The sequence below is a fragment of the Schistocerca piceifrons genome, chromosome 3 (assembly GCF_021461385.2).
Source record: "Schistocerca piceifrons isolate TAMUIC-IGC-003096 chromosome 3, iqSchPice1.1, whole genome shotgun sequence".
Taxonomy (NCBI): Eukaryota; Metazoa; Arthropoda; class Insecta; order Orthoptera; family Acrididae; genus Schistocerca; species Schistocerca piceifrons.
Window position 1 is genome coordinate 504,313,524 of NC_060140.1, and position 27,788 is coordinate 504,341,311.

Here is a 27,788-nt window from a genome sequence, read left to right on the forward strand (position 1 = left end):
GCTAACATACCTACAAACAGCGCATGTCATAACGGAAGGGAAATGCTCAATGATGGCAGTAAAAGTTCCTAAGAAGATTAAAAGCCACGAAAATCACTCAGCTTTATGATGAGCACGCTATAGTCGTAGAAGTTATTATTGAGGATTCTATTTAGTTTATGGTCGGCATGTACGTCGAGTACCATGTTAAAATTCCTACACGCACTGAAAAGTTAAAGCACAGTTTCCCACTTTTTATGTTAAGCTTGTAGTAATTAGTACCAGATGGTAGTGATCATGAGTTGGGAGATGCAACTCTGCAGTTGTAGTTGCACGTGCATAATCTTTCTAGTAACCAACCTACTTACCAAAACAGGGCGAGAGCAAACTCCAATACAGACGTTTCATTTACAAGTATGAAGGTTTGTAGGTATTTTGAACACTGGAAAGTCAACTTAGGACAGACAATTAGGTATCATAATCTGATTAAATACTGCTCCTCTGGGAGGCTCATGGAGTAACACAGATTTCATTCGTTAGGTTAGTGAAAAATTTTAGTAAAGCAGACGTGGAGCTTCTGTGCACTGACCACAGTTCCCCAGCCTTAACCAAACTGGGAGACAGTGTTAATAGGTAGGCAGTGCCAGTTTTGCGCAAAGTGCATTGTTACTGGGTTTCCTCCCCCAGTCCTCTTCCCTTCCCATAATGACAACATGCGATGGTGCCAGATTCCACCCTTTCCCTTCCACACACACCTTCTGATGTAGGCCAATTGTCCTGTGTATTAACTGGTGGGAATTCAAAAAGTTAATGGGAAATTCAAAAATAGCCCAAATACACTAGTTGGGTCTCACCCCCTATGCTTCTATGACACAGATGTGGAAGTAGCGCAGTTTTCCTAAGTATAAACTGGTGGAAGATTCAGAATCCAAGATGATGCATTGTCATACAGGTGGAAGTAGGTCACTTGTGCTAAGTATAGAATCCAAGATGGCGACCTTTGCATACAGGCACAGATTCTATGAGGTCAGAATCCAAGATGGCATTTACAAGATGTTGACCTGGAATATGAGCATTGCCTGTCTTGTAGCCAGATTTCCTGGATTTTCTCTGATGTTTGTTCTCCCTGCATATCCAGGCCTGCCTGTTAGACAATAGATGTCTAAGCTTGTTGTTTCTGGGACAAAGGGCACTGTTTCCCAATGTTCCTCACAATTCCCTTGTACCAGTTATAGGATAAAGAGCGTTGTGTCACCTGAGACAAAGAACGTTTTCCCCCCCATGCTGATTCAAGCTTCTCTGCTATTCATGTTCAGGATAAAAGGTGTTTTCCCCTGCGGGTCGAAACCTGTCTGTTAGACAAAGGGGGACAGTCTGAGCCTGTGGATACATAAACATGTTCTTCACCCGATATGTAGTAACCTTTCAGTGACATAAAAACCACTTAACTTGTTTTTCCAAACCTATTATTGACACAGGTATGTAGGTCCCTGCAGTCACGGTTGTCAGATCAATTGTTCTAAGCACAGAATTCACGATGGGTACTGGGTCTTCCCCTGTCGTTACACATCACTTGCCTCAGTTTAGAGTCCAGCTGTCCAAAATTTAAATGATTCCCATCTCACGTCACTCTAAGTATAGACGTGTCCACATACGATGCGCGATGAATGTTTATGCCTTTAACACCAACTTCGAGAGAGTCCTTTTTCCGCAAAGTTCAGAATCACCAGACAGATCGAATGAATACCTTGGAACCATTCTTTAATAATTATATATATATATATATATATATATATATATATATATATATATATATATATATATATAGAGAGAGAGAGAGAGAGAGAGAGAGAGAGAGAGAGAGAGAGAGAAGTGGGACATTGACAGCCCTGTATAATGAACAGTGTTCTGCGAAATGCAGGGAATGCATTAGTATGAAAAGCTGTACGAAACTCCTCACATCTATACTTGTATGCAGTCTGAAATAAATCGAACTTCTCTTGTCATAGCTGTAGGGATCCAGAGTCAGTGTCAAGCAGTGACGAGATTCTGTCAGTACCATACATCACCACCGGAACTGAAGTGCTACGTTCTCGTAAAGTAATATCTAAAGACAGAAATCCGCTTGTCAAACAGTTCTGAAAATTTTAGAATGCACCTGCCATTTAAAGACATCAAAGCCATACCTTCGCATCAAATATAGGTCCCACATCCCATTAAACAATTCCGATCGCAGAAACGTTCTTAGTTAGAGCAGCATCGTTCTTTGATATTGTAAAGTACTCTTGCAACTCTTATTGGAAAATAATACACTTTAAAGGATGGATTCTGTTTTGCTTGACGAATTCGGAACGTATCAATGCCATTAGCAACGTTCTAGTCTCATGTATGCCGTAATGTATACTTATTTGCTGTTCACCAGTAAACATATGTTCCTCTGATTTTTGCAGAAACTCTACCACTTTGCTCTGACTTAGAACTCCAGATGGAAACCTGCGATGTAATTATACTTTGCGCAAAACATATCAAGTCAACAGTAACGATTCCTTAGCCTTACGTGAGATATTAATTGTTCTGCTGCCTGTGGCATTTTAGGTTCTGTTAAGTTGTCCGCCTGCTTAGCTGATGGATAATGTGTTTTGCCTATGATGCAGCGGACCCGGGTTCGATTCCCGGCAGGTTTGGAGATTTTCTCCGCTCGTGGACTGGGTGTTGTGTTGTCCTCATCATTGTATCATCATCACCCACACGCAAGTCGCTCAATGTGGCGTCGCCTGAAATAAGACTTGCAACCCGGTGGCCGAACTTCCCCGGATGGAGCCTCCAGGCCATCAGTGCCACACGATCACTTCCATTTTTATAAAGTTTAGCTTTAATGTTCCTGAAATGCTTTGATTCCTTCTGTACGTCCGATTGTCTCGTTATAAAGTATAACTTTGCCGTAGACGACGAAACTGTTGTCTTCATCATCACGTTATTTGTCATTTGCCGAGGACTTTCATCGCAGTAAACATTAACCAGCTGTTGTACGTCTGCACTTCTTCCAGATTTTACCAGGACACTTGAAACTGTCGGTTCTTGTAGAGAATTGCTGTCCAACCCTGACTGACGTACTCCATTCAGGAACGGAAGAACAGATTGTATCGATTCCAACACGTAACGCTACTCTCCGTGTAGTAACTCAAGCATAACGTAACTGAAGCGATAGCCTCCTAACAGAATTATAATTTTTAATTAGAAAGGACGTTAGAAAACTTCGTAGAATGTTGTCAGAGGTTAGCCGAATAGAACAAGAACAGAGCTTATTTTAAATCTAAGTGTACCTGGGCACATGCAGAAACGAATCGCACACGTAACGCAGAGTTCCTGATGTCCAGGCGCGGAGCTACTGAATCGCTATCACTTGTTATGCACATACGACGCGGCAATGTCACTGCACAACACTGCACTTTCCTAGAGCGCATAGTCTGACACATAGGATGCTACATCAGCCCCTCCCCCCCTGTCGCCCCCCCGCCCGGTGTCTGAAGCGGGTAGTCCGCGTCGGAGGAGGTATCGCGGCAGTTGACGGACACTGCACTGTCCGAGACGGTGGACGTGTTGTGGAGTCCCGATGGGAGGCTTGTCGTCGTCTACTCTGGGCCACTGGCGTTGGCGTGTCGTGGAAGATGTACGAGTATGCTGATTTTACTCTGTTCAATGAGACAGTTACCGTCTTTCCATTCACAAGAATATCTACTGTTTGTGCATGTCTCTGGAGAAACTTGCATGGGCCAAAATGCGAGAATATGGGGCTTGAAGCGGAGGTTTAACGCCCTCTGCGTGGAGCACCACATGTGAACAATACTCGGGGTCTTGGTGCATAAAACAGTGCGGTATACCACGTCGCGAAGGTTTCTGCGGTGGGATTTTTAGGGGAGGGTCAACTTTGTGCTAAAACCATAGGCTCAGACTGGCAGGGAAAAAACATCTTTTACATAAATGGCAAGCTTGGACCTGCAGAGGCAACAAACATCCCTTGTCTTGGGAGAGTGACATCAGGAGAAAACCCTGGAAATCTCGCGACGACGCATGATGTGCTCATATTCCACATCAGCTATCATGTAAGGGCCATCTTGGATCCTGCCGTCGTGGAGCCTGTGCCTACATGTAAAGGTTGGCATCTTGGATTCCATATTTATCACAGGTGACCTATTTTTACCAGAATGAAAATGCACCATCTTGGATTTTGAATTTCCCCCTAATATATGCATAGGACAACTGCCATACTTCCAAGATGATATCAGAGTAAAACCTAATGGCTACCTGAGTTCTATATTTAGCATGCCTAAGTGACATAGATGCACCAATATGACAATGCACCATCTTGAATTTTTGGATTTCCTGTCAATGCATAATTAGGAAAGCAGCCTGATTTCCACAGTAACGTCATAGGAGTGGGGAGAAACCCCACTACCACAATTCGGCAATTTTTTTAATTTCCTAACAATTTTGGATTGCCCACCAATTTTTTGAATCTCCTGTCACTTTATACAATGGGCAGTTGGGGTGAAATCGGGCAGCGGTACATGGTGTCATAAGAACAGGGGCGAAAGGAGAGGGGAGAGGATTGGGGAGGGGCAAATCTGGCAAAAATGACCTTTCGGCCTGAACCAATACTTTCTATCTACATTCTTTATAGATCTACTATAAAAGACGGATAATTGTGCTGTTGTGGCACATTTTATCATATTAACAGAATCTTCCGTCAGTTCGTGATAGAACAACATTGTAACAATAAATGAAAAGTACCAGTTTGCTTTTGTTCTACAATATTGTAGAACAAAAGCAAACTGGTGCTTTTCATTTATTATTCTTTATAGATACTGCTACTTTTGAAAATCTTAGTGTTTGAACTATCGACAAGATTTCACGATTATTGGACGTAACTTACTGACAAATAGAGGTTCGTCGTTGAGTACTCGCTGTTTGAGCTGGTCGGGATTGTCGCCGGTGAATGGGAACTCGCCGACGAGCAGCACAAACGTGATGACGCCCATGGACCAGACGTCACACTGGTGCGAGTACATTCGCGATTCCAGCACCTCGGGCGCTGAACACACAAGTCTCTGCTGTGACTGACTAGAACGATTCATCTCAGGTACATGTTATTTTATCTCTAAGACTGTCTGAAAAGACACGATTAGTTTTACAAGGAACTCTAACGACAAAACAAATTACCAATGAAAGAGCGTAGTTGGGTACTGATGTGCCCAACTTTCCGCTTTTTATGTCTTACTATGAATATTGAAGTCTGTATTTGACTAGAACTGGGTGCCTTGACTCCCTGATTAACAGGATCTGAGTCTCAGTATTAATGGAACTCCAACGTGCGACTTTGTACTAATGTGTATAAAGAGTCAGACAGCTAAGACAACAATCATATCCACAACAAATATATACACTGGTGTGCGAAACTTAAAGGACAAGAGTAGCTTCAGAGTGACGTATCACTGGCTAGTAGCATTGACAGATGAAGCTTGGAGCACACATGAGGGAACAGCTACGGTATAATCAATAAACTTTGGGCGTGTAACCGCATAAATCCGCCTTCCTCTTCTAATATTTCGGCTGAATACCGTCCAGCCATCCTCAGCGTGAGCCGAGGTGACTGACGCTCCAGCACTTGCACCGTGCTTTTAAACCCGCGGACCGCATCACTACGCATGCGGCCACAGATGCACAAGGGGCCAGAGACGTTGATAGGCGGCAAAGAGGTATGACATATGCATGGAATTAGATCTATGGCTGTGCAGTCCATCCATTCGGTGATATCGATGTATCACTGCGAGCTGCACCGTCGCGATGTCTTTGTGATTTTATTACAGAAATTGACGGATTCCATGGTTTTTCCGACCTGAAGCCGCTATCTCTGTTAATTAAATTCGACGCCAACCGAATTTCAGTTGCTTCCTTCACTACTGAGTCCCAGAAAGATGAAGTCGAGGATAAAAATTTCGACGTTATCGTACACCATAGAGTGCCCAGTGTCAATGAAGTGGTCTGCCACCGCAGATTTATTGGGTTGTAAGAGCCGGGTGTACCTGTGGTGTTTTGTGCATCTCTCCTGGACAGTACGTGTCGTCTGTCAGATGTATGAACGGCCGCATTCACAGGGGATCTTATAAACCCCAGGCTTCCGAAGCACCAAATCATTTTTAACAGAACCCTAGAGTGCAGCGGTCTTTGGTGGAGGGCGAAAAATCACTTTCACTTTGTGCTTACGGAGGATCAGGCCTATTTTGGACGATAGGCTTCCCACGTACGGCAGAAGCGCCATGGCTTTAAAACTTTCCGTGTCTTCTTCTGCTTTTCTTGTACCCACAGTGGGTTTCATTTGCAGTTCCTTACATATCTCCTGTGGAGAGAAACCGTTGGCTTCAAAATCTCTTCTCAGGTGTAGAAGCTCATCCTCCAGACTGCTTTCGTCAGCAATGACGTGTACTTTGTGTACCAGAGTTCTGAGCACACCCATCGTCTGCGAAGGATGGTGGCAGCTATTTGCACGTAAATATAAATCCGTATGGGTCAGTTTTCGATATACTGCGTGTCCCAAAGTGCCATAACGTAGGCCAAGTCAGACTGTGTTGTGAGGAAGCCACATCGAGACAGATGGCAAAGCTTAGCCGCCTAGAGACGTCTTCGCAGCAAGAAACTGTTATTCGACGCTCTGTCATTAATATGACGGATAAAGATTTGGACGACGCTACGATGATGGTTTTAAATAAAGGACTGAACTTTGCACCCACGCCGAAGGTTTTACCACTACCAGCTTTCATCAGTGCCGTTGAAGAAGCTGTTCGTCCTCTTTCTACGCAATAAGCAGAAGAAATAAGACGCGAAAGTTGTCGAGCAGTTATGAAGGCTCGCCCACAAAGGAGTAACATACCTACGGCAGAGAGGGCTGCACTACGTAAACTTCGCCAAGATGCCAAGATGGTGATTCTTCCAGCTGATAAAGGTAATGCCACTGTTTTAATGTCTCGTGACGTTTATCATGATAAAATGAACAATTTACTGAGTGTCAGCACATACCGGAAGATCAATAAGGACACCACTAACCAGGTGGTAAGGAAGGCTGCTCTGAACGCCTCCCCCTTTCAACAGAAGTTGTGCAAAGATTGAAACCAAGTGGTGCTGTTCCTCCAAGGCTTTGTGGACTTCCAAAAATGGTGTTCCTCTGCGTCTGATAGTGAGTAACACCGGCTCTCTAACCTATGATTGTGCCAAACACTTAGCGTCGTTACTAAGGCCTTTGGTGGGAAAATGCGCTCATCACATACGTAACTCTATGGACATCATTGGCAAACTGAAATCACTCAGTCTAAGCAATTCTGATACGTTAGTCAGTTTCGATGTAGTGTCGTTGCTCACAAAGGTTCCTCTTTCGGAATCATTGTTTCTCATTGGAAAAACTATCGATAAAGAGACTACAGCTTTGTTTAAACAAGTTTTGGTCTCGACGTATTTTTCAATCAACAACGAATTTTACAAACAGACTGACGGTGTTGGCCTGGGTACTCCTTTGTCGCCTTTGGTGACCAACTTTTTTTATGGAGGACTTCGAGGATAAGGCTTGGAATCTGCTACCATGAAGCCCACAGTGTTTTGGAGGTAAGTTGATGACTCGTTTGTAGTGTGGCCCCATGTTGACGACAAGTTAAAAAAAGATAGATGCCTTCCATTTTTGGATGTTTTGGTACGGCGCGAAGATGATGGCACTTTGGGACACGCAGTATATCGTAAACCGACCCATACGGATTTATATTTACGTGCAAATAGCTGCCACCATCCTTCGCAGACGATGGGTGTCCTCAGAACTCTGGTGCACAAAGCACACGTCATTGCTGACGAGAGCAGTCTGGAGGATGAGCTTCTACACCTGAGAAGAGCTTTTGAAGCCAACGGTTTCTCTCCACAGCAGATATGTAAGGAACTGCAAATGAAACCCACTGTGGGTACAAGAAAAGCAGAAGAAGACACGAAAAGTTTTAAATCCATGGCGCTTCTGCCGTACGTGGGAAGCCTATCGTCAAAAATAGGTCTGATCCTCCGTAAGCATAATGTGAAAGTGATTTTTCGCCCTCCACCAAAAACCGCAGCACTCCAGGTTTCTGTTAAAGACGATTTGGTGCTTCGGAAGCCTGGGTTTTATAAGATCCCCTGTGAATGCCGCCGTTAATACATCTGACAGACGACACGTACTGTTCAGGAGAGATGCAAAAAGCACCACAGGTAAACCGGGCTCTTGCAACCCAAAAAATCTGAGGTGGCATATTGACACTGGGCACTCGATGGTGTACAATAACATCGAAATTTTAGCCTCGACTTCATCTTTCTGGGACTCAGTAGTGAAGGAAGCAACTGAAATTCGGTTGTGGCTGAATTCAATTAATAGAGATAGCGGCTTCAGCTTGGAAAAATCATGGAATCCGGCAATTTCTGTAATAAAATCAGAAAGACGTCGCGAAGGTGCAGTTCGCAGTGATACATCGATATCACCGAATGGATGGACTGCGCAGCCATAGATCTAATTCCGTGAATATGTCATACCTCTTTTCCGCCGATCAACGTATCTGGCGTCTTGTGTATATGTGGCTGCATGCGCAGTGGTGCGGTCCGCGGGTTTAAAAGGACGGAGCAAGAGCTGGAGCGTCAGTCACCTCGGCTCACGCTGAAGATGGTTAGACCGTATACAGCCCAAACGTTAGAAGAAGAAGTCGAATTTGTTTGACTGCACACCAGAAACTTTATGGATCAGTCTTTGCGACGCGAAAATATGAATATGACAATAAGCTACAGTATAATATCGAAAGGAACAGAAAGAAAGACCAAAGAGACGAACATAAATGACACTTTATTTAAAGACATGCCAATGTTATCGTGATTCATGATGGTCCCTTGGAGATTAAAAAGGGCGGACATGGTTCTCAGTAGGGTTCGCGATCATCTCGGACAGCAATGCATGCCCTTCAACGTGCTCCCAAGCTGGCCACAATGTTGGTAAGGAGTTCATTCCTTGATCAGCTCGGTTGGTAACTGCTACATGGTCGCTGTTGCATGTGGATGTGCTGCGATATACAGTGGAGAAGCAAAATAATGCGAACACCTGTACTTATTTGGGAACGATTTATTAATAAGGGGTTAGACCCCCATTCGCCCGTAATACAGCTGCGATTCATCTTGGAATCCAGGTGTATAATGATAGTCTCCAGTGGAATGTTATGCCACTTTTCGATCAGAACATCTCCTAACTCCTGTATTGACGATGGATGCGGAAATCTTCTCCGGAGTCTACACTCACATACCGAGCAAAAGGGTCCGATAAAGTTAAAGGTCGGGGACTGTGCTAGCCAGGGAAGACTCTGCAGTTTAGTTACATGCTCCTCATACCACTATTGTGTTCTCCTGGCTGTGTGAATGGGTGCATTATCATCCTGATATAATGGGAACAACATCTGAATCATGTGTAGCATCTGATCACCTAAAATGTTCACATAACTGTTGGCTGTAACACGGCTTTTGACTGCGATTATGTAACAAGCAGAATACCATGATATGGCAGCCCACACCATCACACTTCCACCTCCATGGTTAACCGCTGGAATCAAGCAGTCAGGATTGTAGTCTTCTTTTGACGTTCTCCAGACGTAAACCCGTCCCGATGCTGAAAATAATGAAAATGTTGACTCGTCGGTCCATACAACGTGTTTCCACTGCTCAGCTGTCCAGGATTTATGCTCCTGACACCATGTTCTCGGCGGACAGTGTTGATAGGTACGGGGTCTCGAAGATGGCTATTGAGTTCTGCTGTCACTTTAGCCGCCGTAGTTTTGTGTTGTTTTGACACAGTTCTTGTTAGAGTACGACGATCTCTGTAATTTAGTTTTGATTTGCGCCAACTACTGCACGGTGATGTCTTTCCAAGTTTTGTGTAGACTGTCAAGACTGTTGAAATAGTTGCTCTTGAAACATTCAATAAGTTGGCTGTCTTGGTCACTGATGCTCCTGCTAATCTGGACCCCATAATCTGCTCTGTTTGGAACTCTGTTAGGTCTTTCATTTAACGTCGATTTCGGTCTATGAATGCAAATACGAAGTTTGCACTACTTGTAAACAACCTGGACTGATGCCTAGTCCTCACTGAACACGTACAGTCCAGCGCGACACGTGCCTTACCTGCGTTGTTGACCCTCAAACACAACCATCCCATTACTACCACTGTTCGCATTATTTTGCCTATTCCCTGTATCTCCCCAACGGATCCCATACGTGCCCTCCGTTTTCGATGCGGTCGTGCACTGTCAAGCATAAAAATCACGTGAAGACCGAATGCACCCCTGAAAAGATGCGCGTGGAGAACCAATACAATGTCACAATAACGTTGACTGATGGACGTGCCGTGTTCAAAGATTTGGACGTATGTATGCCCACGCAATATTGTGCCTCCCCACGCCATTACACCTGGACCACTAAAACGTTCGACAATGTTCCTGGATGCATTCCGTGTTCCCACCTACACCTACATCTACATCTACATGATTATTCTGCAATTCACATTTAAGTGCTTGGCAGAGGGTTCATCGAACCACAATCATACTATCTCTCTACCATTCCACTCCCGAACAGCGCGCGGAAAAAACGAACACCTAAACCTTTCTGATCGAGCTCTAATTTCTCTTATTTTATTTTGATGATCATTCCTACCTATGTAGGTTGGGCTCAACAAAATATTTTCGCATTCGGAAGAGAAAGTTGGTGACTGAAATTGCCGGCCGCGGTGGTCTCGCGGTTCTAGGCGCGCAGTCCGGAACCGTGCGACTGCTACGGTCGCAGGTTCGAATCCTGCCTCGGGCATTGATGTGTGTGATGTCCTTAGGTTAGTTAGGTTTAAGTAGTTCTAAGTTCTAGGGGACTGATGACCTGAGATGTTAAGTCCCATAGTACTCAGAGCCATTTGAACTATTTGACTGAAATTTCGTAAATAGATCTCGCCGCGACGAAAAACTTCTTTGCTTTAATGACTTCCATCCCAACTCGCGTATCATATCTGCCACACTCTCTCCCCTATTACGTGATAATACAAAACGAGCTGCCCTTTTTAGCACCCTTCGATGTCCTCCGTGAATCCCACCGCGTAGCAATATTCTAACAGAGGACGAACGAGTGTAGTGTAAGCTGTCTCTTTAGTGGACTTAATGCATCTTTTAAGTGTCCTGCCAATGAAACGCAACCTTTGGCTCGCCTTCCCCACAATATTATCTATGTGGTCTTTCCAGCTGAAGTTGTTCGTAATTTTAACACCCAGGTACTTAGTTGAATTGGCAGCCTTGAGAATTGTACTATTTATCGAATAATCGAATTCCAACGGATTTCTTTTGGAACTCATGTGGATCACCTCACACTTTTCGTTATTTAGCGTCAACTGCCACCTGCCACACCATACAGCAATATTTTATAAATCGCTTTGCAACTGATACTGGTCTTCGGATGACCTTACTAGACGGTAAATTACAGCATCATCTGCGAACAACCTACGAGAATTGCTCAGATTGTCACCCAGGTCATTTATATAGATCAGGAACAGCAGAGGTCCCAGGACGCTTCCCTGGGGAACACCTGATATCACTTCAGTTTTACTCGATGATTTGCCTTCTATTACTACGAACTGCGACCTTTCTGACAGGAAATCACGAATCCAGTCGCACATCTGAGGCGAAACCCCATAGGCCCTCAGCTTGATTAGAAGTCGCTTGCGAGGAACGGTGTCAAAAGCTTTCCGGAAATCTAGAAATACGGAATGAACTTGAGATCCCCTGTCGATAGCGGCCATTACTTCGTGCGAATAAAGAGCTAGCTGCGTTGCACAAGAACGATGTTTTCTGAAACCATACTGATTACGTATCAATAGATCGTTCCCTTCGAGGTGATTCATAATGTTTGAATACAGTATATGCTCCAAAACCCTACTGCAAACCGACGTCAATGATATAGGTCCGTAGTTCGATGGATTATTCCTACTACCCTTCTTAAACACTGGTGCGACCTGCGCAATTTTCCAGTCTGTAGGTACAGAGCTATCGGTGAGCGAGCGGTTGTATATGATTGCTAAGTAGGGAGCTATTGTATTAGCGTAATCTGAAAGGAACCTAATCGGTATACAATCTGGACCTGAAGACTTGCCCGTATCAAGCGATTTGAGTTGTTTCGCAACCCCTAAGGTATCTACTTCTAAGAAACTCATGCTAGCAGCTATTCGTGTTTCAATTTCTGGAATCTTCCATTCGTCTTCCCTGGTGAAGGAATTTCGGAAAACTGCGTTCAATAACTCCGCTTTAGCGGCACAGTCGTCGGTAACAGTACCATCCGAACTGCGCAGCGAAGGTGTTGACTGCGTCTTGCCGCTTGTGTACTTTACATACAACCAGAATTTCTTCGGATTTTCTACCAAATTTCGAGACAATGTTTCGTTGTGGAACCTATTAAAGGAATCTCGCATTGAAGTCCGTGCCAAATTTCACGCGTCTGTAAATTTTTGCCAATCTTCGGGATTTCGCGTTCTTTTGAACTTCGCATGCTTTTTCCGTTGCCTTTGCAACAGCGTTCGGACCTGTTTTGTGTACTATGGGGGATCAGTTCCATCTCTTACCAATTTATGAGGTATGAATCTCTCAATTGCTGTTGCTACTATATCTTTGAATTTGAGCCACATCTCGTCTATATTTGCATAGTCAGTTCGGAAGGAATGGAGATTGTCTCTTAGGAAGGCTTCTAGTGACACTTTATCCGCTTTTTTAAATAAAATTATTTTGCGTTTGTTTCTGGTGGATTTGGAAGAAACGGTATTGAGCCTAGCTACAACGACCTTGTGATCACTAATCCCTGTATCAGTCATGATGCTCTCTATTAGCTCTGGATTGTTTGTGGCTAAGAGGTCAAGTGTGTTTTCGCAACCATTTACAATTCGCGTGGGTTCGTGGACCAACTGCTCGAAATAATTTTCGGAGAAAGCATTTAGGACAATCTCGGAAGATGTTTTCTGCCTACCACCGGTTTTGAACAAGTATTTTTGCCAACATATCGAGGGAAGGTTTAAGTCCTCACCAACTGTAACCGTATGAGTGGGGTATTTATTTGTTACGAGACTCAAATTTTCTCTGAACTGTTCAGCAACTATATTATCGGAGTCTGGAGGTCGGTGGAAGGAGCCAATTATTAACTTAGTTCGGCTGTTAAGTATAACCTCCACCTATACCAATTCGCACGGAGTATCTACTTCGACTTCACTACAAGATAAACCACTACTAACAGATACAAACACTCCACCACCAATTCTGCCTAATCTAGCTTTCCTTAACACCGTCTGAGACTTCGTAAAAATTTCTGCAGAACTTATTTCAGGCTTTAGCCAGCTTTCTGTACCTATAACGATTTCAGCTTCTGTGCTTTCTATTAGCGCTTGAAGCTCAGGGACTTTCCCAGCACAACTACAACAATTTACAACTACAATTCCGACTGTTCCTTGATCCAAACACGTCCTGTATTTGCCATGCACCCTTTGAGATTGCAGCCCACCCCGTACTTTCCCGAGGCCTTCTAACCTAAAAAACCGCCCAGTCCACGCCACACAGCCTCCGCTACCCGTGTAGCCGCCAGCTGAGTGTAGTGAACTTCTGACCTATTCAGCGGAACCCGAAACCCCAACACCCTACGGCGCAAGTCAAGGAATTTGCAGCCAACACGATCGCAAAACCGTCTGAGCCTCTGATTCAGACCCTCCACCCGGCACCAAAGGACCGCAGTCGGTTCTGTCAACAATGCTGCAGATGGTGAGCTCTGCCTTCATCTCGTAAGCAAGACCGGCAGCCTTCACCAAATCAGATAGCCGCTGGAATCCAGAGAGAATTTCCTCAGATCCAAAGCGACACATGTCATTAGTGCAGACATGTGCCACCACCTGCAGCTGGCTGCACCCTGTGCTCTTCATGGCATCCGGAAGGACCCTTTCCACATCAGGAATGACTCCACCCGGAATGCACACGGAGTGCACACTGGATTTCTTCCCCTCCCTAGCCTCCATATCCCTAAGGGGCCCCATTACGCGCCTAACATTGGAGCTCCCAACTACCCATAAGCCCACCCTCTGTGATTGCCCAGACCTTGAAAGCTGAGAATCATCCTCTGAAACAGGGCAGGCAGCTGCATCTGGCTCAGCCAGAGACAGTACCTGAAACCTGTTTGTCAGACGCACTGGGAAGGCTTTCTGATCAGCCTCCGGGGACGTCTTTCGCTGCCTGCCACGCCTTGGAACGACCTCCCAATCAACCACAGGCGAGGGATCAGCCCCACTGCGGGCAGCAACCGGGGCAACCACAGCGGCAGACCGATCTGGGGACAGATGGGACAAGGTTGACATCCCAGTGATACCCAAGTCCGGCTCCCCACAGTGGTGCCCATTAGCAACAGCCTCAAGCTGTGCAACCGAAGTCAGCGCCGCCTGCAGCTGTGAACAAAGGGATGCCAACTCAGCCCTCATCCGAACACAGCAATCACAGTCCCTGTCCATTCTAATCGATGTTGAACAACAGTTACTGAAACACGAGTCCGTGCCTAGATAACGCAAGGAAAACACGCAAAGAACGTATGAACTAACCTGTACAAGTGCCTAACGACTGCGCTACGATCTGCCTGAATTTACGATTACAGTAACTAAAACTCGAAATTACACCTCCTATACGAAACTCTCTCGCAATTTAAGTAAGAATCTGCGAAGTAAACACAGAAAAGAAGCTATACACGTATCTTTCTGCACTGTCGATGTGCACCAACTGGGAGCTCAGTATTGTCGAACATGACAGTTTTGGTGGTCCATGTGTTATGGTGTGGGGAGTGTTAACATTACATGGGTACTGCTTTCCGTATCTTTGAACACGGTACAGTCACTGGTCAACGTTATTTTGACACTGTACTCATTCACCATGTGTGATTTTTTCAGGGGCATATCCTCCCATCACTTCATTTTATGGATGACAGTGCATGACCACATCGAACAGCAGCTTTTGGAGCGACAGGACATTCGGCGAATGGATTGCTCTGCCCATTCTTTCCACTTAAATACCATAGAGCACGTACGTGATTCACTGGGGAGACGGACTGCAGAACGACCACATGCACCAACAACTGTCCAACAGTTGTCAACCTCGCTGGTGGAGAAATGGAACGCCCTATCACAAAAACTCCTTACCGACAGTGTGGCCAGCATGCAAAAAGGTTGCAGAGCTTGCTCTGCCGTTTTTGGCCATCACACACTGCCGAAAAAAATTAGTACACCTGGAAAGACGACGTCGATTTTTATGCGATGATGAATGTTTCAGCATGGGTAAATAGCTGGTAACTGAGAGCCGCTTGTGTTACTGATCTATAAATGTAATAAATTTATGTACTCCATAAGCAATGTTGCAACAGTAACTATTGAGCGACTGGAAATCTCTAAAAGGATGTATTAATTTCTTTCCGGCAATCTATACAGGATGGTCCATTGATCGTGACCGGGCCAAATATCTCACGAAATAAGCGTCAAACGAAAAAACTACAAAGAACGAAACTTGTCTAGCTTGAAGGGGGAAACCAGATAGCGCTATGGTTGGCCCGCTAGATGGCGTTGCCATAGGTCAAACGGATATCAACTGCGTTTTTTAAAAATAGGATCCCCCATTCTTTTATTACATATTCGTGTAGTACGTAAAGAAATATGAATGTTTTAGTTGGACCACTTTTTTCGCTTTGTGATATGTGGCGCTGTAATAGTCACAAACATATGGCTCACAATTTTAGACGAACAGTTGGTAACAGGTAGGTTTTTTGAATTAAAATACAGAACGTAGGTACGTTTGAACATTTTATTTCTGTTGTTCCAATGTGACACATGTACCTTTGTGAACTTATCATTTCTGAGAACGCATGCTGCTACACCTTGATTACCTGTAAATACCACATTAATGCAATAAATGCTCAAAATGATGTCCGTCAATCTCAGTGCATTTGGCAATACGTGCAACGACATTCCTCTCAACAGTTCGCCTTCCGTAATGTTCGCACATGCATTGACAATGCGCTGACGCATGTTGTCAGGCGTTGTCAGTGGATCACGATAGCAAATATCCTTCAACTTTCCCCACATAAGGAAATCCGGGGACGTCAGATCCGGTGAACGTGCTTCGACGACCAATCCACCTGTCGTGAAATATGCTATTCAATACAGCTTCAACCGCACGCGAGCTATGTGCCGGACATCATGTTAGGAGTACATCGCCATTCTGTCATGCAGTGAAACATCTTGTAGTAACATCGGTAGAACATTACGTAGGAAATCAGCATACATTGCACCATTTAGACTGCCATCGATAAAATGGGGGGCAATTATCCTTCCTCCCATAATGCCGCACCATACATTAACCCGCCAAGGTCGCTGATGTTCCACTTGTGGCAGCCATCGTGGATTTTCCGTTGCCCAATAGTGCATATTATACCGGTTTACGTAACCGTTGTTGGTGAATGACGCTTCGTCGCTAAATAGAACGCATGCAAAAAATCTGTCATCGTCCCATAATTTCTCTTGCGCCCAGTGGAAGAACTGTATACGACGTTCAAAGTCGTCACCATGCAATTCCTGGTGCATAGAAATATGGTACGGGTGCAATCGATGTTGATGCAGTATTCTCAACACCGACGTTTTTGAGATTCCCGATTCTCGGGCAATTTGTCTGCTACTGATGTGCGGATTAGCCGCGACAGCAGCTAAACCACCTACTTGGGCATCATCATTTGTTGCAGGTCGTGACAGACGTTTCATATGTGGGTGAACACTTCCTGTTTCCTTAAACACGTAGCTATCCGGCGACCAGTCCGCACACTTGGATGATGCCGTCCAGGATACCGAGCAGCACACATAGCACACGGCCGTTGAGCATTCTGATCACAATAGCCATACATCAACACGATATCGACCTTTTCCGCAATTGGTAAACGGTCCATTTTAACACGGGTAATGTATCACGAAGCAAATACCGTCCGCACTGGCGGAATGTTAGTGATACCACGTACTTATATATTTGTGACTATTACAGCGCCATCTATCACAAAGCGAAGAAAGTGGCCCAACTATAACATTCATATTTCTTTACGTACTACACGAATATGCAATAAATATGGGGGTTCCTATTAAAAAAAAAAAAAAACGCCGTTGATATCCGTTTGACCAATGGCAGCGCCATCTAGCGGGCCATCCATAGCGCCATCTGGTTTCCCCCTTCAAGCTAGACGAGTTTCGTTCTTTGTAGTTTTTTCGTTTGATGCTGATTTGGTGAGATATTTGGCCCGGTCACTATCAATGGACCACCTTGTATATTACGTTTTGTAATGTCCTGGGGACCATCAAGAATCTTGATTATTTCAGTATTTTGTACTGTAGCAGTTCTTTGATTCTGTATTTAATTTCAGGGCTTTATTTAATAATTCCAACTCTGACTTCATGAAGTGGTGTCAGTTAGGTTTCCTACCTTTGTAAAGAATTTAAAATTCATGTTCATAGCATATTTTGTCCTACATCCTCTAGTGCCATATCTTTTATTAACCAATTTCAGTAGTTTCTTTTGCTACCTCGTTCTCACTATTTTAGTAACAGAGCACATATAATATGTAACTGCACGGTTTAGCTCTCATTATTGGAGCATAATAAAATAACATATAATATCGTGGGGACAACATATTAATCTTAGTAAGAAGAATCCTGTGATACTAGCGATAAAGTTGAAATAAACAAGGCAATAACCAGAAAGAACAATAAAAGCAACACAATGGTAATTATGAAAGACGTTGAGTATGATAGGAAATTCAAAAGTTCTTTATGAAAAATCACAAAAATTAAACAACACTCAACTAATAAATGTAATGACTTAATCAAAGGAACTTTAAAGAAGTGCAATTTTTTTCAGTTTTCCCGTTTTTTATGTGAAAACTCTTAAATAAAACGTTATTAACATTCTACATGTTTTTTCTTCATGTAGGCAAATTTGTAGCCCTCCATTAACAGAGGGCTCTGAATTGTAGTGTGTAACATGGCGTGTGTAACATAACTGTGTCGGTGCGTGAGTAACAGCACGCTGTAACCGATTTCCGAAATCAAACAGTTCGTCCACACATCGAGCACCCTCTCCTTCAGCATCAAATACCAGACCACACACGAGCGCTGCAATAATCCGACGCCTTTGGTTCGCTGTCATCGATCATCCTCCATACAGCATCGACTTTGCCCCATCGATTTTCATTTCCTTCCATTCGAGGATGTCACGTTGATAGTGGTGAAGCAATGCAAGCAGAGCTAAGGTTATTGCTCCGTCAAGAAAGTAAAACCTTCTACAGTGACAGTATCAACATAATGGTTTCCCGTTCGGAGACATGTGTTCGATACCAAGGAGACAATGTTCAGGAATAAACATGTAGACATGAAAAAAACGAAAGCTTTATGGGATTTCTCACGAAAATTCGGAGGCATAACTTTTAAGCTTGCCCTCATACTATAATACACTCCTGGAAATTGAAATAAGAACACCGTGAATTCATTGTCCCAGGAAGGGGAAACTTTATTGACACATTCCTGGGGTCAGATACATCACATAATCACACTGACAGAACCACAGGCACATAGACACAGGCAACAGAGCATGCACAATGTCGGCACTAGCACAGTGTATATCCACCTTTCGCAGCAATGCAGGCTGCTATTCTCCCATGGAGACGATCGTAGAGATGCTGGATGTAGTCCTGTGGAACGGCTTGCCATGCCATTTCCACCTGGCGCCTCAGTTGGACCAGCGTTCGTGCTGGACGTGCAGACCGCGTGAGACGACGCTTCATCCAGTCCCAAACATGCTCAATGGGGGACAGATCCGGAGATCTTGCTGGCCAGGGTAGTTGACTTACACCTTCTAGAGCACGTTGGGTGGCACGGGATACATGCGGACGTGCATTGTCCTGTTGGAACAGTAAGTTCCCTTGCCGGTCTAGGAATGGTAGAACGATGGGTTCGATGACGGTTTGGATGTACCGTGCCCTATTCAGTGTCCCCTTGACGATCACCAGTGGTGTACGGCCAGTGTAGGAGAGCGCTCCCCACACCATGATGCCGGGTGTTGGCCCTGTGTGCCTCGGTCGTATGCAGTCCTGATTGTGGCGCTCACCTGCACGGCGCCAAACACGCATACGACCATCATTGGCACCAAGGCAGAAGCGACTCATCGCTGAAGACGACACGTCTCCATTCGTCCCTCCATTCACGCCTGTCGCGACACCACTGGAGGCGGGCTGCACGATGTTGGGGCGTGAGCGGAAGACGGCCTAACGGTGTGCGGGACCGTAGCCCAGCTTCATGGAGACGGTTGCGAATGGTCCTCGCCGATACCCCAGGAGCAACAGTGTCCCTAATTTGCTGGGAAGTGGCGGTGCGGTCCCCTACGGCACTGCGTAGGATCCTACGGTCTTGGCGTGCATCCGTGCGTCGCTGCGGTCCGGTCCCAGGTCGACGGGCACGTGCACCTTCCGCCGACCACTGGCGACAACATCGATGTACTGTGGAGACCTCACGCCCCACGTGTTGAGCAATTCGGCGGTACGTCCACCCGGCCTCCCGCATGCCCACTATACGCCCTCGCTCAAAGTCCGTCAACTGCACATACGGTTCACGTCCACGCTGTCGCGGCATGCTACCAGTGTTAAAGACTGCGATGGAGCTCCGTATGCCACAGCAAACTGGCTGACACTGACGGCGGCGGTGCACAAATGCTGCGCAGCTAGCGCCATTCGACGGCCAACACCGCGGTTCCTGGTGTGTCCGCTGTGTCGTGCGTGTGATCATTGCTTGTACAGCCCTCTCGCAGTGTCCGGAGCAAGTATGGTGGGTCTGACACACCAGTGTCAATGTGTTCTTTTTTCCATTTCCAGGAGTGTAATTTTGAAACACACTACAAAAGGTATATAATACTGCTGCACCATGTTAACAGCATATATTAATAGGTGCGATCAGCTTGGAAATCGTTACTGTTTGTCGATATGCCTTTTAACAGCTGTTTAGTATAAACCGAGTAGCGTCGAATGAACCCGGGTAGGACGATATTCTGTGCGGGTAGTGAAGTAAGTTTTATGTTTACGTACATATGCCACTAAGGCAGTAACTATTTTAAAGCGTTGACGAATATAGATTGTTGTTCTCCCCTATGTTGGTAAGGATATAGGAGTACGTCCTTGAAAATAGTAAAAAGCCGAAAGTGACTAATGGCGGTGTAAATAGAAGCAGGGTGGAAAATGAAGTAGCCCTCCAATTAATTTGTAGCTGTGGTGCCTGAAATGAAAATACTCACAGAAATACGTCCAATCAATCGAAAAATTGAAGAAGTTTGGAATGACCGCAAGTTCACTATTTTGCGTCTGCTGTGTTTCCAGAAAAGTAGCATATACAGCACACTAGAGTGTCTTTTTTGTGAGTGTTAAAAGTTATTGTGTGATACTGAGCAATGATCTGCACGAGCGCACGCTGAAAAATAATTTCCCCAAATTTTTATGTGAAAAACCTTATCGATTTTTAAACTAAACCAACGTTGTAGTCATTCTACATTTTTATACTTCACGTCTACACATTTATTTCTCAACATAGTCGCTCTAGCAACGAACACATTTCTCTCGACGAGAGGCCAGTTTGTTGATCTGACATTATAGAATGTTCGACTTTTTTGACGGAGCCACAACTTCATCTCTGCTTACACCGCTTCACCAGTATCAAAGCGACATCAAGGTGTTTTTTTAAGTTCTGCAAACAGATGAAATTCGCACAGCGCCAGGTCGGGACTGTATGCACCATGATCGATGATAGTGAACGAAAGGCGTCTCACTGTTGCAGATGTCGCAGCGCTAGTGTGTGGTCTGGCATTGTCGTGCTGAAGGGCAGGTGCTCGATGTGTGGACGAATTCTTTGAATTCGAATCTCGATTACAGTACGCTGCTTCTCGTGCACCGATACAGTTATGTTGCACACCACCATGTTACAAGCTATTGCGGAGCCCTCTACTGACAAGGGGGTGTACCATAACTTGCGTCAGCAAAGCGGGAAAGTCGAACGAGTGATATGCATGACATATAATATCACAATCGATATTGAGGACAGAATAAAAAATTCGGAGGTACCAGTTTTCAGCACGCCCTCGTATGTGTGCATGGCTTTCTCAAAACAGTCAATTCTTTCGTGTTCCAGATATCAAAAATTGATGGAAGCCAGCCACGCTCGATTCGAGCAGTTGCGTTTGAGGAGGGCATTTTTAGACACTTTGATGAAGAATTTTTTTAAGTGTTTTCGCCTAGGGAGGCAAAAGAGAGCACATGTCATGATAAGGAATGTAAAGTTTTTCCTATTAACACGAGTATATCCATACCATCTGCAGAAGGTCCAGGCAGTAGTAGTGTACGCACAGAGTTCAGCAGTGGTATTTACTGTGCTATCAACTCTAGCCACAACAGTGGATTTTTGGAGTATTTACCAACGAATGCAACTTTACTCGAGAAACATTTTGAATTTGCTCAACAATTATATTTCGGCAGACAAAAATCGGCGTGCACAAGTCATTAGAAGTAACCAGTACCAGTCAATGGGAACATGTGGGCTCACAAAGTTTGTGACTGGGTCGAGTATAATGCCAACCACTCTACCACTATGGGTCCGTCAAATAACGTGGCTGCAAAATGACGGAGCTCCAGCTCAGATGCAAATGTTTGGTACCACCTGGACGCCACATATCCAAATTGATAGACTGCTAGAAGAAGACCAGGTCCATAGTCAGCTGTTTCACCATCTTAGATATCTTTGATTATGTTCTATAGGGTACTGTGTGTGGTGTATGCTAGCCCTGTAACATACGAGGTCTGTTCAAAAACTTCCGGAACTTTGTTCAAAAAACTTTTCTGAGCTTACCTTTTACTTATTGTGCATGGTTTCCTTCGAAATACTCTCCCCCACAATTGATACACCGCTTCCAATGTCTGCCAAAACATGACCTTGCTTACCGTGAGAACGACGCCTCCCTAGTCTAAAATCTTTTTTTTTTCAGACAAGAGAGATTTGGAGTCGCTGACTGGCTCCTCTCAGGATATGCAAAGCGAAGGCTTGCTCCCCCAGAGTGGGAACCCTCGTGCTGTGTCTTGATTGGCTACCAGGCCAACAGAACAGTCAAGAGGGTAGATTCAGTGAGTAGAGGATAGTTCGAATGGTTTGTGCATTGTGGGGGCGGTTTCGTATTTGCTAATTCTGGTCCTCCGCTGGTGGAGAACTTCAGGCCTTTCCTTAGTGGGTGAGGCTTGTGGTCTGTATCTTGTGGTGCACTATGAGCCAGCGGCAAATTCCAACTGTACCGACAGAGGAACTGCACATCATCTCAGACGTATCATGTGTCACAAGGATGAACTAATTCATCCTGAGTCGGCCGTAAGACGTTTGACAATTCCAGCACGCGCCTTCGTGCCTGTGAGGCTAATTGGTTTGGCCAGACCAGGGAACGGGTGCACCTCACACTGGAACCTGCCGGGAGTTCAGGGCTCTGCAGGGAAGTATTCCGCGTCCTGATAATCAGAACGCCAGACGGGTAGTTTGCAAATTTTCGTAGATGCATCAGAACATTATAGCTGCACTAGCGGCCCGCTCCTCGCCCAGAGCGTGCTGTTTTCTACTGCCGCCTGAATCAAGGTGAATGGATAAAATACTGCTAAACTGGCGTAAGGCTGTTAAATTGTATTCACAGCTCCTCGTTCTAGCGTGAAACATTGCTTGTGGTGTCCTTGCTCGTAGTCGATTCCATTTGAATGCAGCTGGGCCTCACAGTGGATTCATGTAAACAGAGTCAGATTATTTCAGGGGAGAATTTGTATAGCTTCCAATCCAGTGTTTATCATTTTTGTGTAAGATTTATCAGCCAGTTGTAGATATAAAAGGATTAATAAAACTTTTCATTATTTCATAAACTTAAATACGCCATCGTTCCAAAGTAATGCCTCCTCTCTCTCTCTCTCTCTCTCTCTCTCTCTCTCTCTCTCTCTCTCTCTTTTTATTTTTTTATTTTTTTGTGGCGACTTTGGATGTCCGCGCCAGATGTCGTTGGTGTAGTGCTAATCCTTGAAACTTCCTCTTTCATTTGCAGCTGGTTCCGTTGTTCAGAGGTAGCTGGCGCCAGCAGAGGAGTGTTCCAAAATGGAGTCGGATATGGACGAGCCTATAAAACAGCGGTGTGTGACTGAATTCCTCAGTGGTGAAGAAACTGCGCCGACTGAAATCCATCGACGCATGCTAAAGGCGTATGGAGACGATACAATAGACGTGAGCAATGTGAACGTCTCTTCACAGAGCATGAGCATTGGAGGCTTGTCTGCTTTGAAAAGTAAAACAGATGGCGATCTGTGGCACCTCTGGCGAAAGAGCACCAATACCGGTAGACTGACATGAGTTTTAGAGCACACGCTTCAGCACACATTGTTGAACAAGGGGCTCCGCAGCAAACGACCCTTGCATGTTCACATGCTGACCCGACGACATCTCAGTTACGATTGCAGTGGGCTCGGAACGATCGAGATTGCACCGTGCATCACTGGAAACGTGTCGGCTGAATCACGTTTTTACTGCACCAGGCTGAAGGTCGTCCCCACAAATGCCGTCGTCCAGGCGAGCCGCTGCTCGAAACGTGCTCAGCGCCACGAACGCAGGCTGGTGTTATCTGTATTATGCTATGACAAACTCTCACCTGCGCTTGCATGGGACCTGTAGTCCGTCTGCTTAGCTGGGTGGTAATGTGCTTGCCTCCTACGCAGGGTTCGATTCCCGGCCGGGTTGAAGATTTTCTCCGCTTTTGGATTGGGTGTTGTGTTGTCCTCATCATCGGCACTCAAGTCGTCGAATGTGGCGTCGACTGGAATAAGATTTCCACTTGGCGACCGGACTTCCCCGGATGGGGTCTCCCGGTCAACAATGCCATACGCTCATTTCCAATTCATTTGCACGGGACCTGTAGATGCAATCGAAGTCACCATGTAAGCTGCGGACCGCCTGCATCCCTTCATGTCTGATGTCTTCCCTGGTGATAATTTCATCTCTCAGTAGTAAAGCCAGAATCGTGCTACAGTGGTTCGAGGAGTAAGATAGCGAAATCACGTTAATGTCTAAGTCATCAAATTCGCCTGATGTGAATCCGATGGTTTCCACCTGGGCTGCTATCGATTACGGGAGTTACATGATTCGTGCTTAGACGCCTGGTGCGACGTATCTCCTCAAATCTACAAACGAACTGTAGAATAGATGATACACTGCGCTATAGACATGGCACAACAAGCTATTAAGTTGACGATCATAATGATTTTGCTCATCAGTGTGTACTACATTAATAACAATGAAACTAAGACATTTAGTTACAGGAAAAGTGGCAGCGAACCTAACGCAGCACCTTGAAGACGACCTGATGTTTCTCACTCTATTGCAATTTTTTCCACTTCTGTTCAATAGCAGAGAGCCCCAATTTTCCAGTTATTATAGATGATATGTAGAAACCGAACATGTCAAAGTTTTACTGAAATGTAAATTATCTGTTGTTGATCCATTGTCTTTTTTTTTTGTCTTCTTCCAATTAGGTAAGAGCAAATGACTCATGATCTATCTCAGTAGAATGAATGTCCTAAACCGAGTTGTGACAGAAATCATGGGATAACGACATGCACATACACAAATGCCGGGAGTATCGCGTACCGAAGATGTAAAAGGGCAGTGCATTGGCGAAACTGACATCTGTACTCAGGTGATTCATGTGAAAAGGTTTCCGACGCGATTAAGGCCGCAAGACGGGACTTAACAGACTTTGAACGCGGGATAGTAGTTGGAGCTAGACGCATGGGACCTTCCATTTCAGAAATCAGTAGGGAATTCGATATCTCTAGATCCACAGCGTCAAATTTCAGGCATTGCGTCTCACGTCTCACAACGGACAATGCAATGGCAGATTCCCGTCACTTAACGACCGAAAGCGTTTCCGTAGAGCTGTCAGTGGTAACAAACAATCAACAATGCGTGAATATAATAATTTTTTCATGATATATTTCTTTAAAGTCAGTACCGCCACTGGACTGTTTTTTATTTGCAATGTTACATTTACACGATCACGATTTCGGCTTTACAATGCCATTATCAAGTGTTTTAATGTTATACAGTGCCTAAGATGGCATACTGTCATATTCAAAATACACTATTAGACACATTGTCTAAGGGTCAATATTTAAAATACTTGATAATGGCATTGTAAAGCCGAAATCACGATCGTGTAAACGCAACACTGCAAATAAAAAACAGTCCAATGGCGGTACAGACTTTCAAGAAATGCGTGAAATATCACAGAAAACAATGTGACATATACGTCGAACGTACCCATTAGAACAGTGTGGCACATTTGGCATTAATAGTCTGTGGCAGCAGCGACCCACTCGAGTGCCTTTGCTAACGACACGATATCGGCTGTAGCACCTCACTTGGGCTCGTGGCTATGTCGGTTGGAAACTAGACGACTGGAAAACCATGGCCCTGTCAGATGACTCCCGATTCCAGTTGCTAAGAGATGGTGGTAGGATTCGAGAGTGGGTAGACCCCATGAAGCCATCTACCCAAGCTGTCAACAAGGCACTGTGCAAGCTGGTGTTGATACATAAAGGTGAGGGCTGTGTTTAAATGGAATGGACTGGATCTCTGGTCTAACTAATACAGTCATTGATTGGAATAGTTATGTTCGGTAACTTGGAGATCATTTACAGCCATTCATGGACTTCATTTCCCCAAACAACAATGGACTTTTTTATGGATGACAATGCGCCACGACACTGGGCCACAATTGTTCGCGACTGGTTTGTAGAACATCCTGGATAACTCGAGTGAATGATTTGGTCACCCAGATAGCACGACATGAATCCCATCGAACGTTTATGGGACCTAATCGAGGGGTCAGTTGGTGCACAGATTCCTGCACAAGCAACACTTCCATTCTTATGGTCGGCTATAGAGGCAACATGGCTCAGTATATCAATAGTTGCTGCACTACACTGGGGAAAAGAAGGTCCGACTTGATATTGGGAGGTACCCCACGACTTTTGTCACCTAGAGTGTTGTCTACGTCCACACGAGTTGCTTCGACATCTGTACGCGGTATTTATTCTGATAGTCTGTACAGTGTAGAGAGAGCCAGGGGGGGTGTACTTGCCCATGTAGGCCATGGTGCCGCAGCGCTCGTGCAGCATCTGGTCGTGGGCGACTCCGCTTCGGACGACGCTCTGCCCGAAGTCGGTCACCTTGATGTAGAGTTTGTCCTCCGGGTCGGCCGGGTTCGTTGTCAGCAGGATATTCTCCAGCTTCAGGTCCCTGTGCACGATGCCTGCGAATTTCCGTGGGCTGAAAGAAACATCATAGCATGCTTCTCCGCCAATTTATGGCAAAGCTATGAAAATGGCCTTTCAGAGAACGAAGATATTGGGTTAAACACTAAAAGAAGCTTTAACAAAGCTAACTACGTTAGGTGATTTACTTTTATTCCCTTCTTGGCATCGAATTCTTAATCGACAACGACACGAGATAAGTATAACAAAATCAAAACCTTGACAAACATTATCATGCATTGGTTAATTCATTGTGTTAAGGTTTCTTATTAGAACACAGGCAATGCATGTATTTAATTAAAGTCTCAGGGAAACATAATGATTACATTACACAACATATGAATGACTTGGTACACGGCCGAACACTGAACAGCACAACCATCATTATTATAAAAAAAATCAGAATCAATATATTCTGGGTTATATTCCATTTACAAATCAATAGGATGATAGTGCAAATAGGAATACAAAACAACGGCGAAATGTTCTGAAGTTCTCTGAAAATATTTCACGTCAGTTATATCTATCATAAGAAAAGTGCAAGTTAGATTCATCAAGCAAATGTACCTTGGATTGCTCCACTCTGTGAACCGAAATGCAAAGGAGACACCTGAGGCTGAAGCACTGGAAGTATCACAACTGTGGAGTGCAGTTAAAAACAAAATAATATTGAACACCGACGTCCTTCTCTGTGAGAAACACAAATATTAATTACAATTAAATTTTCCTACTGTTTACCAAGAACTTTCTAGCTGTCAAGTGCCAAACGCATAATCTCATAAATCGTTGCATTGTTTCTTAGGTTTACGAATGGGATACACTGGCGGTTCAGGACACAATTATTCACTGTTACCGATCAAATTTTATTAAAACTTGCGAATGAAAATTAAGTTCGTTGTAAATAGTCAGCAGTTTGAATCATTGGGTAGCAATATTCTTGTACAAATGTCAGCTGTTTAATTTTTTTACTAACAATACTGTAGAATGAGATTTTTACTCTGCAGCGGAATGTGCGCTGATATGAAACTTCCTGGCAGATTACAACTGTGTGCCGGACCGAGACTCGAACTCGGGACCTTTGCCTTTCGCGGGCAAGTGCTCTACCAACTGAGGCAAAGGTCCCGAGTTCGAGTCTCGGTCCGGCACACAGTTTTAATCTGCCAGGAAGTTTCATATCAGCGCACACTCCGCTGCAGAGTGAAAATCTCATTCTGGGAACATCCCCCAGGCTGTGGCTAAGCCATGTCTCAGCAATATCCTTTCTTTCAGGAGTGCTA

The 27,788-nt window shown here is 44.7% G+C and overlaps 1 protein-coding gene across 1 annotated transcript in view; it reads right to left on the bottom strand.

Moving 5' to 3' along the window:
- Window positions 1-1,025: 1,025 nt before the first annotated feature.
- LOC124788780 (serine/threonine-protein kinase 33-like) overlaps window positions 1,026-27,788 on the bottom strand; it is a 38,398-nt gene continuing 11,635 nt past the window's right edge. The window contains exons 2-4 of the mRNA XM_047256063.1: window positions 26,340-26,510; window positions 4,913-5,071; window positions 1,026-1,156 (exon numbers count right to left, since the gene is read on the bottom strand). Coding sequence (XP_047112019.1) covers window positions 1,026-1,156; window positions 4,913-5,071; window positions 26,340-26,510 — 461 coding nt within the window. The remainder of the gene's footprint in view (window positions 1,157-4,912; window positions 5,072-26,339; window positions 26,511-27,788) is intronic.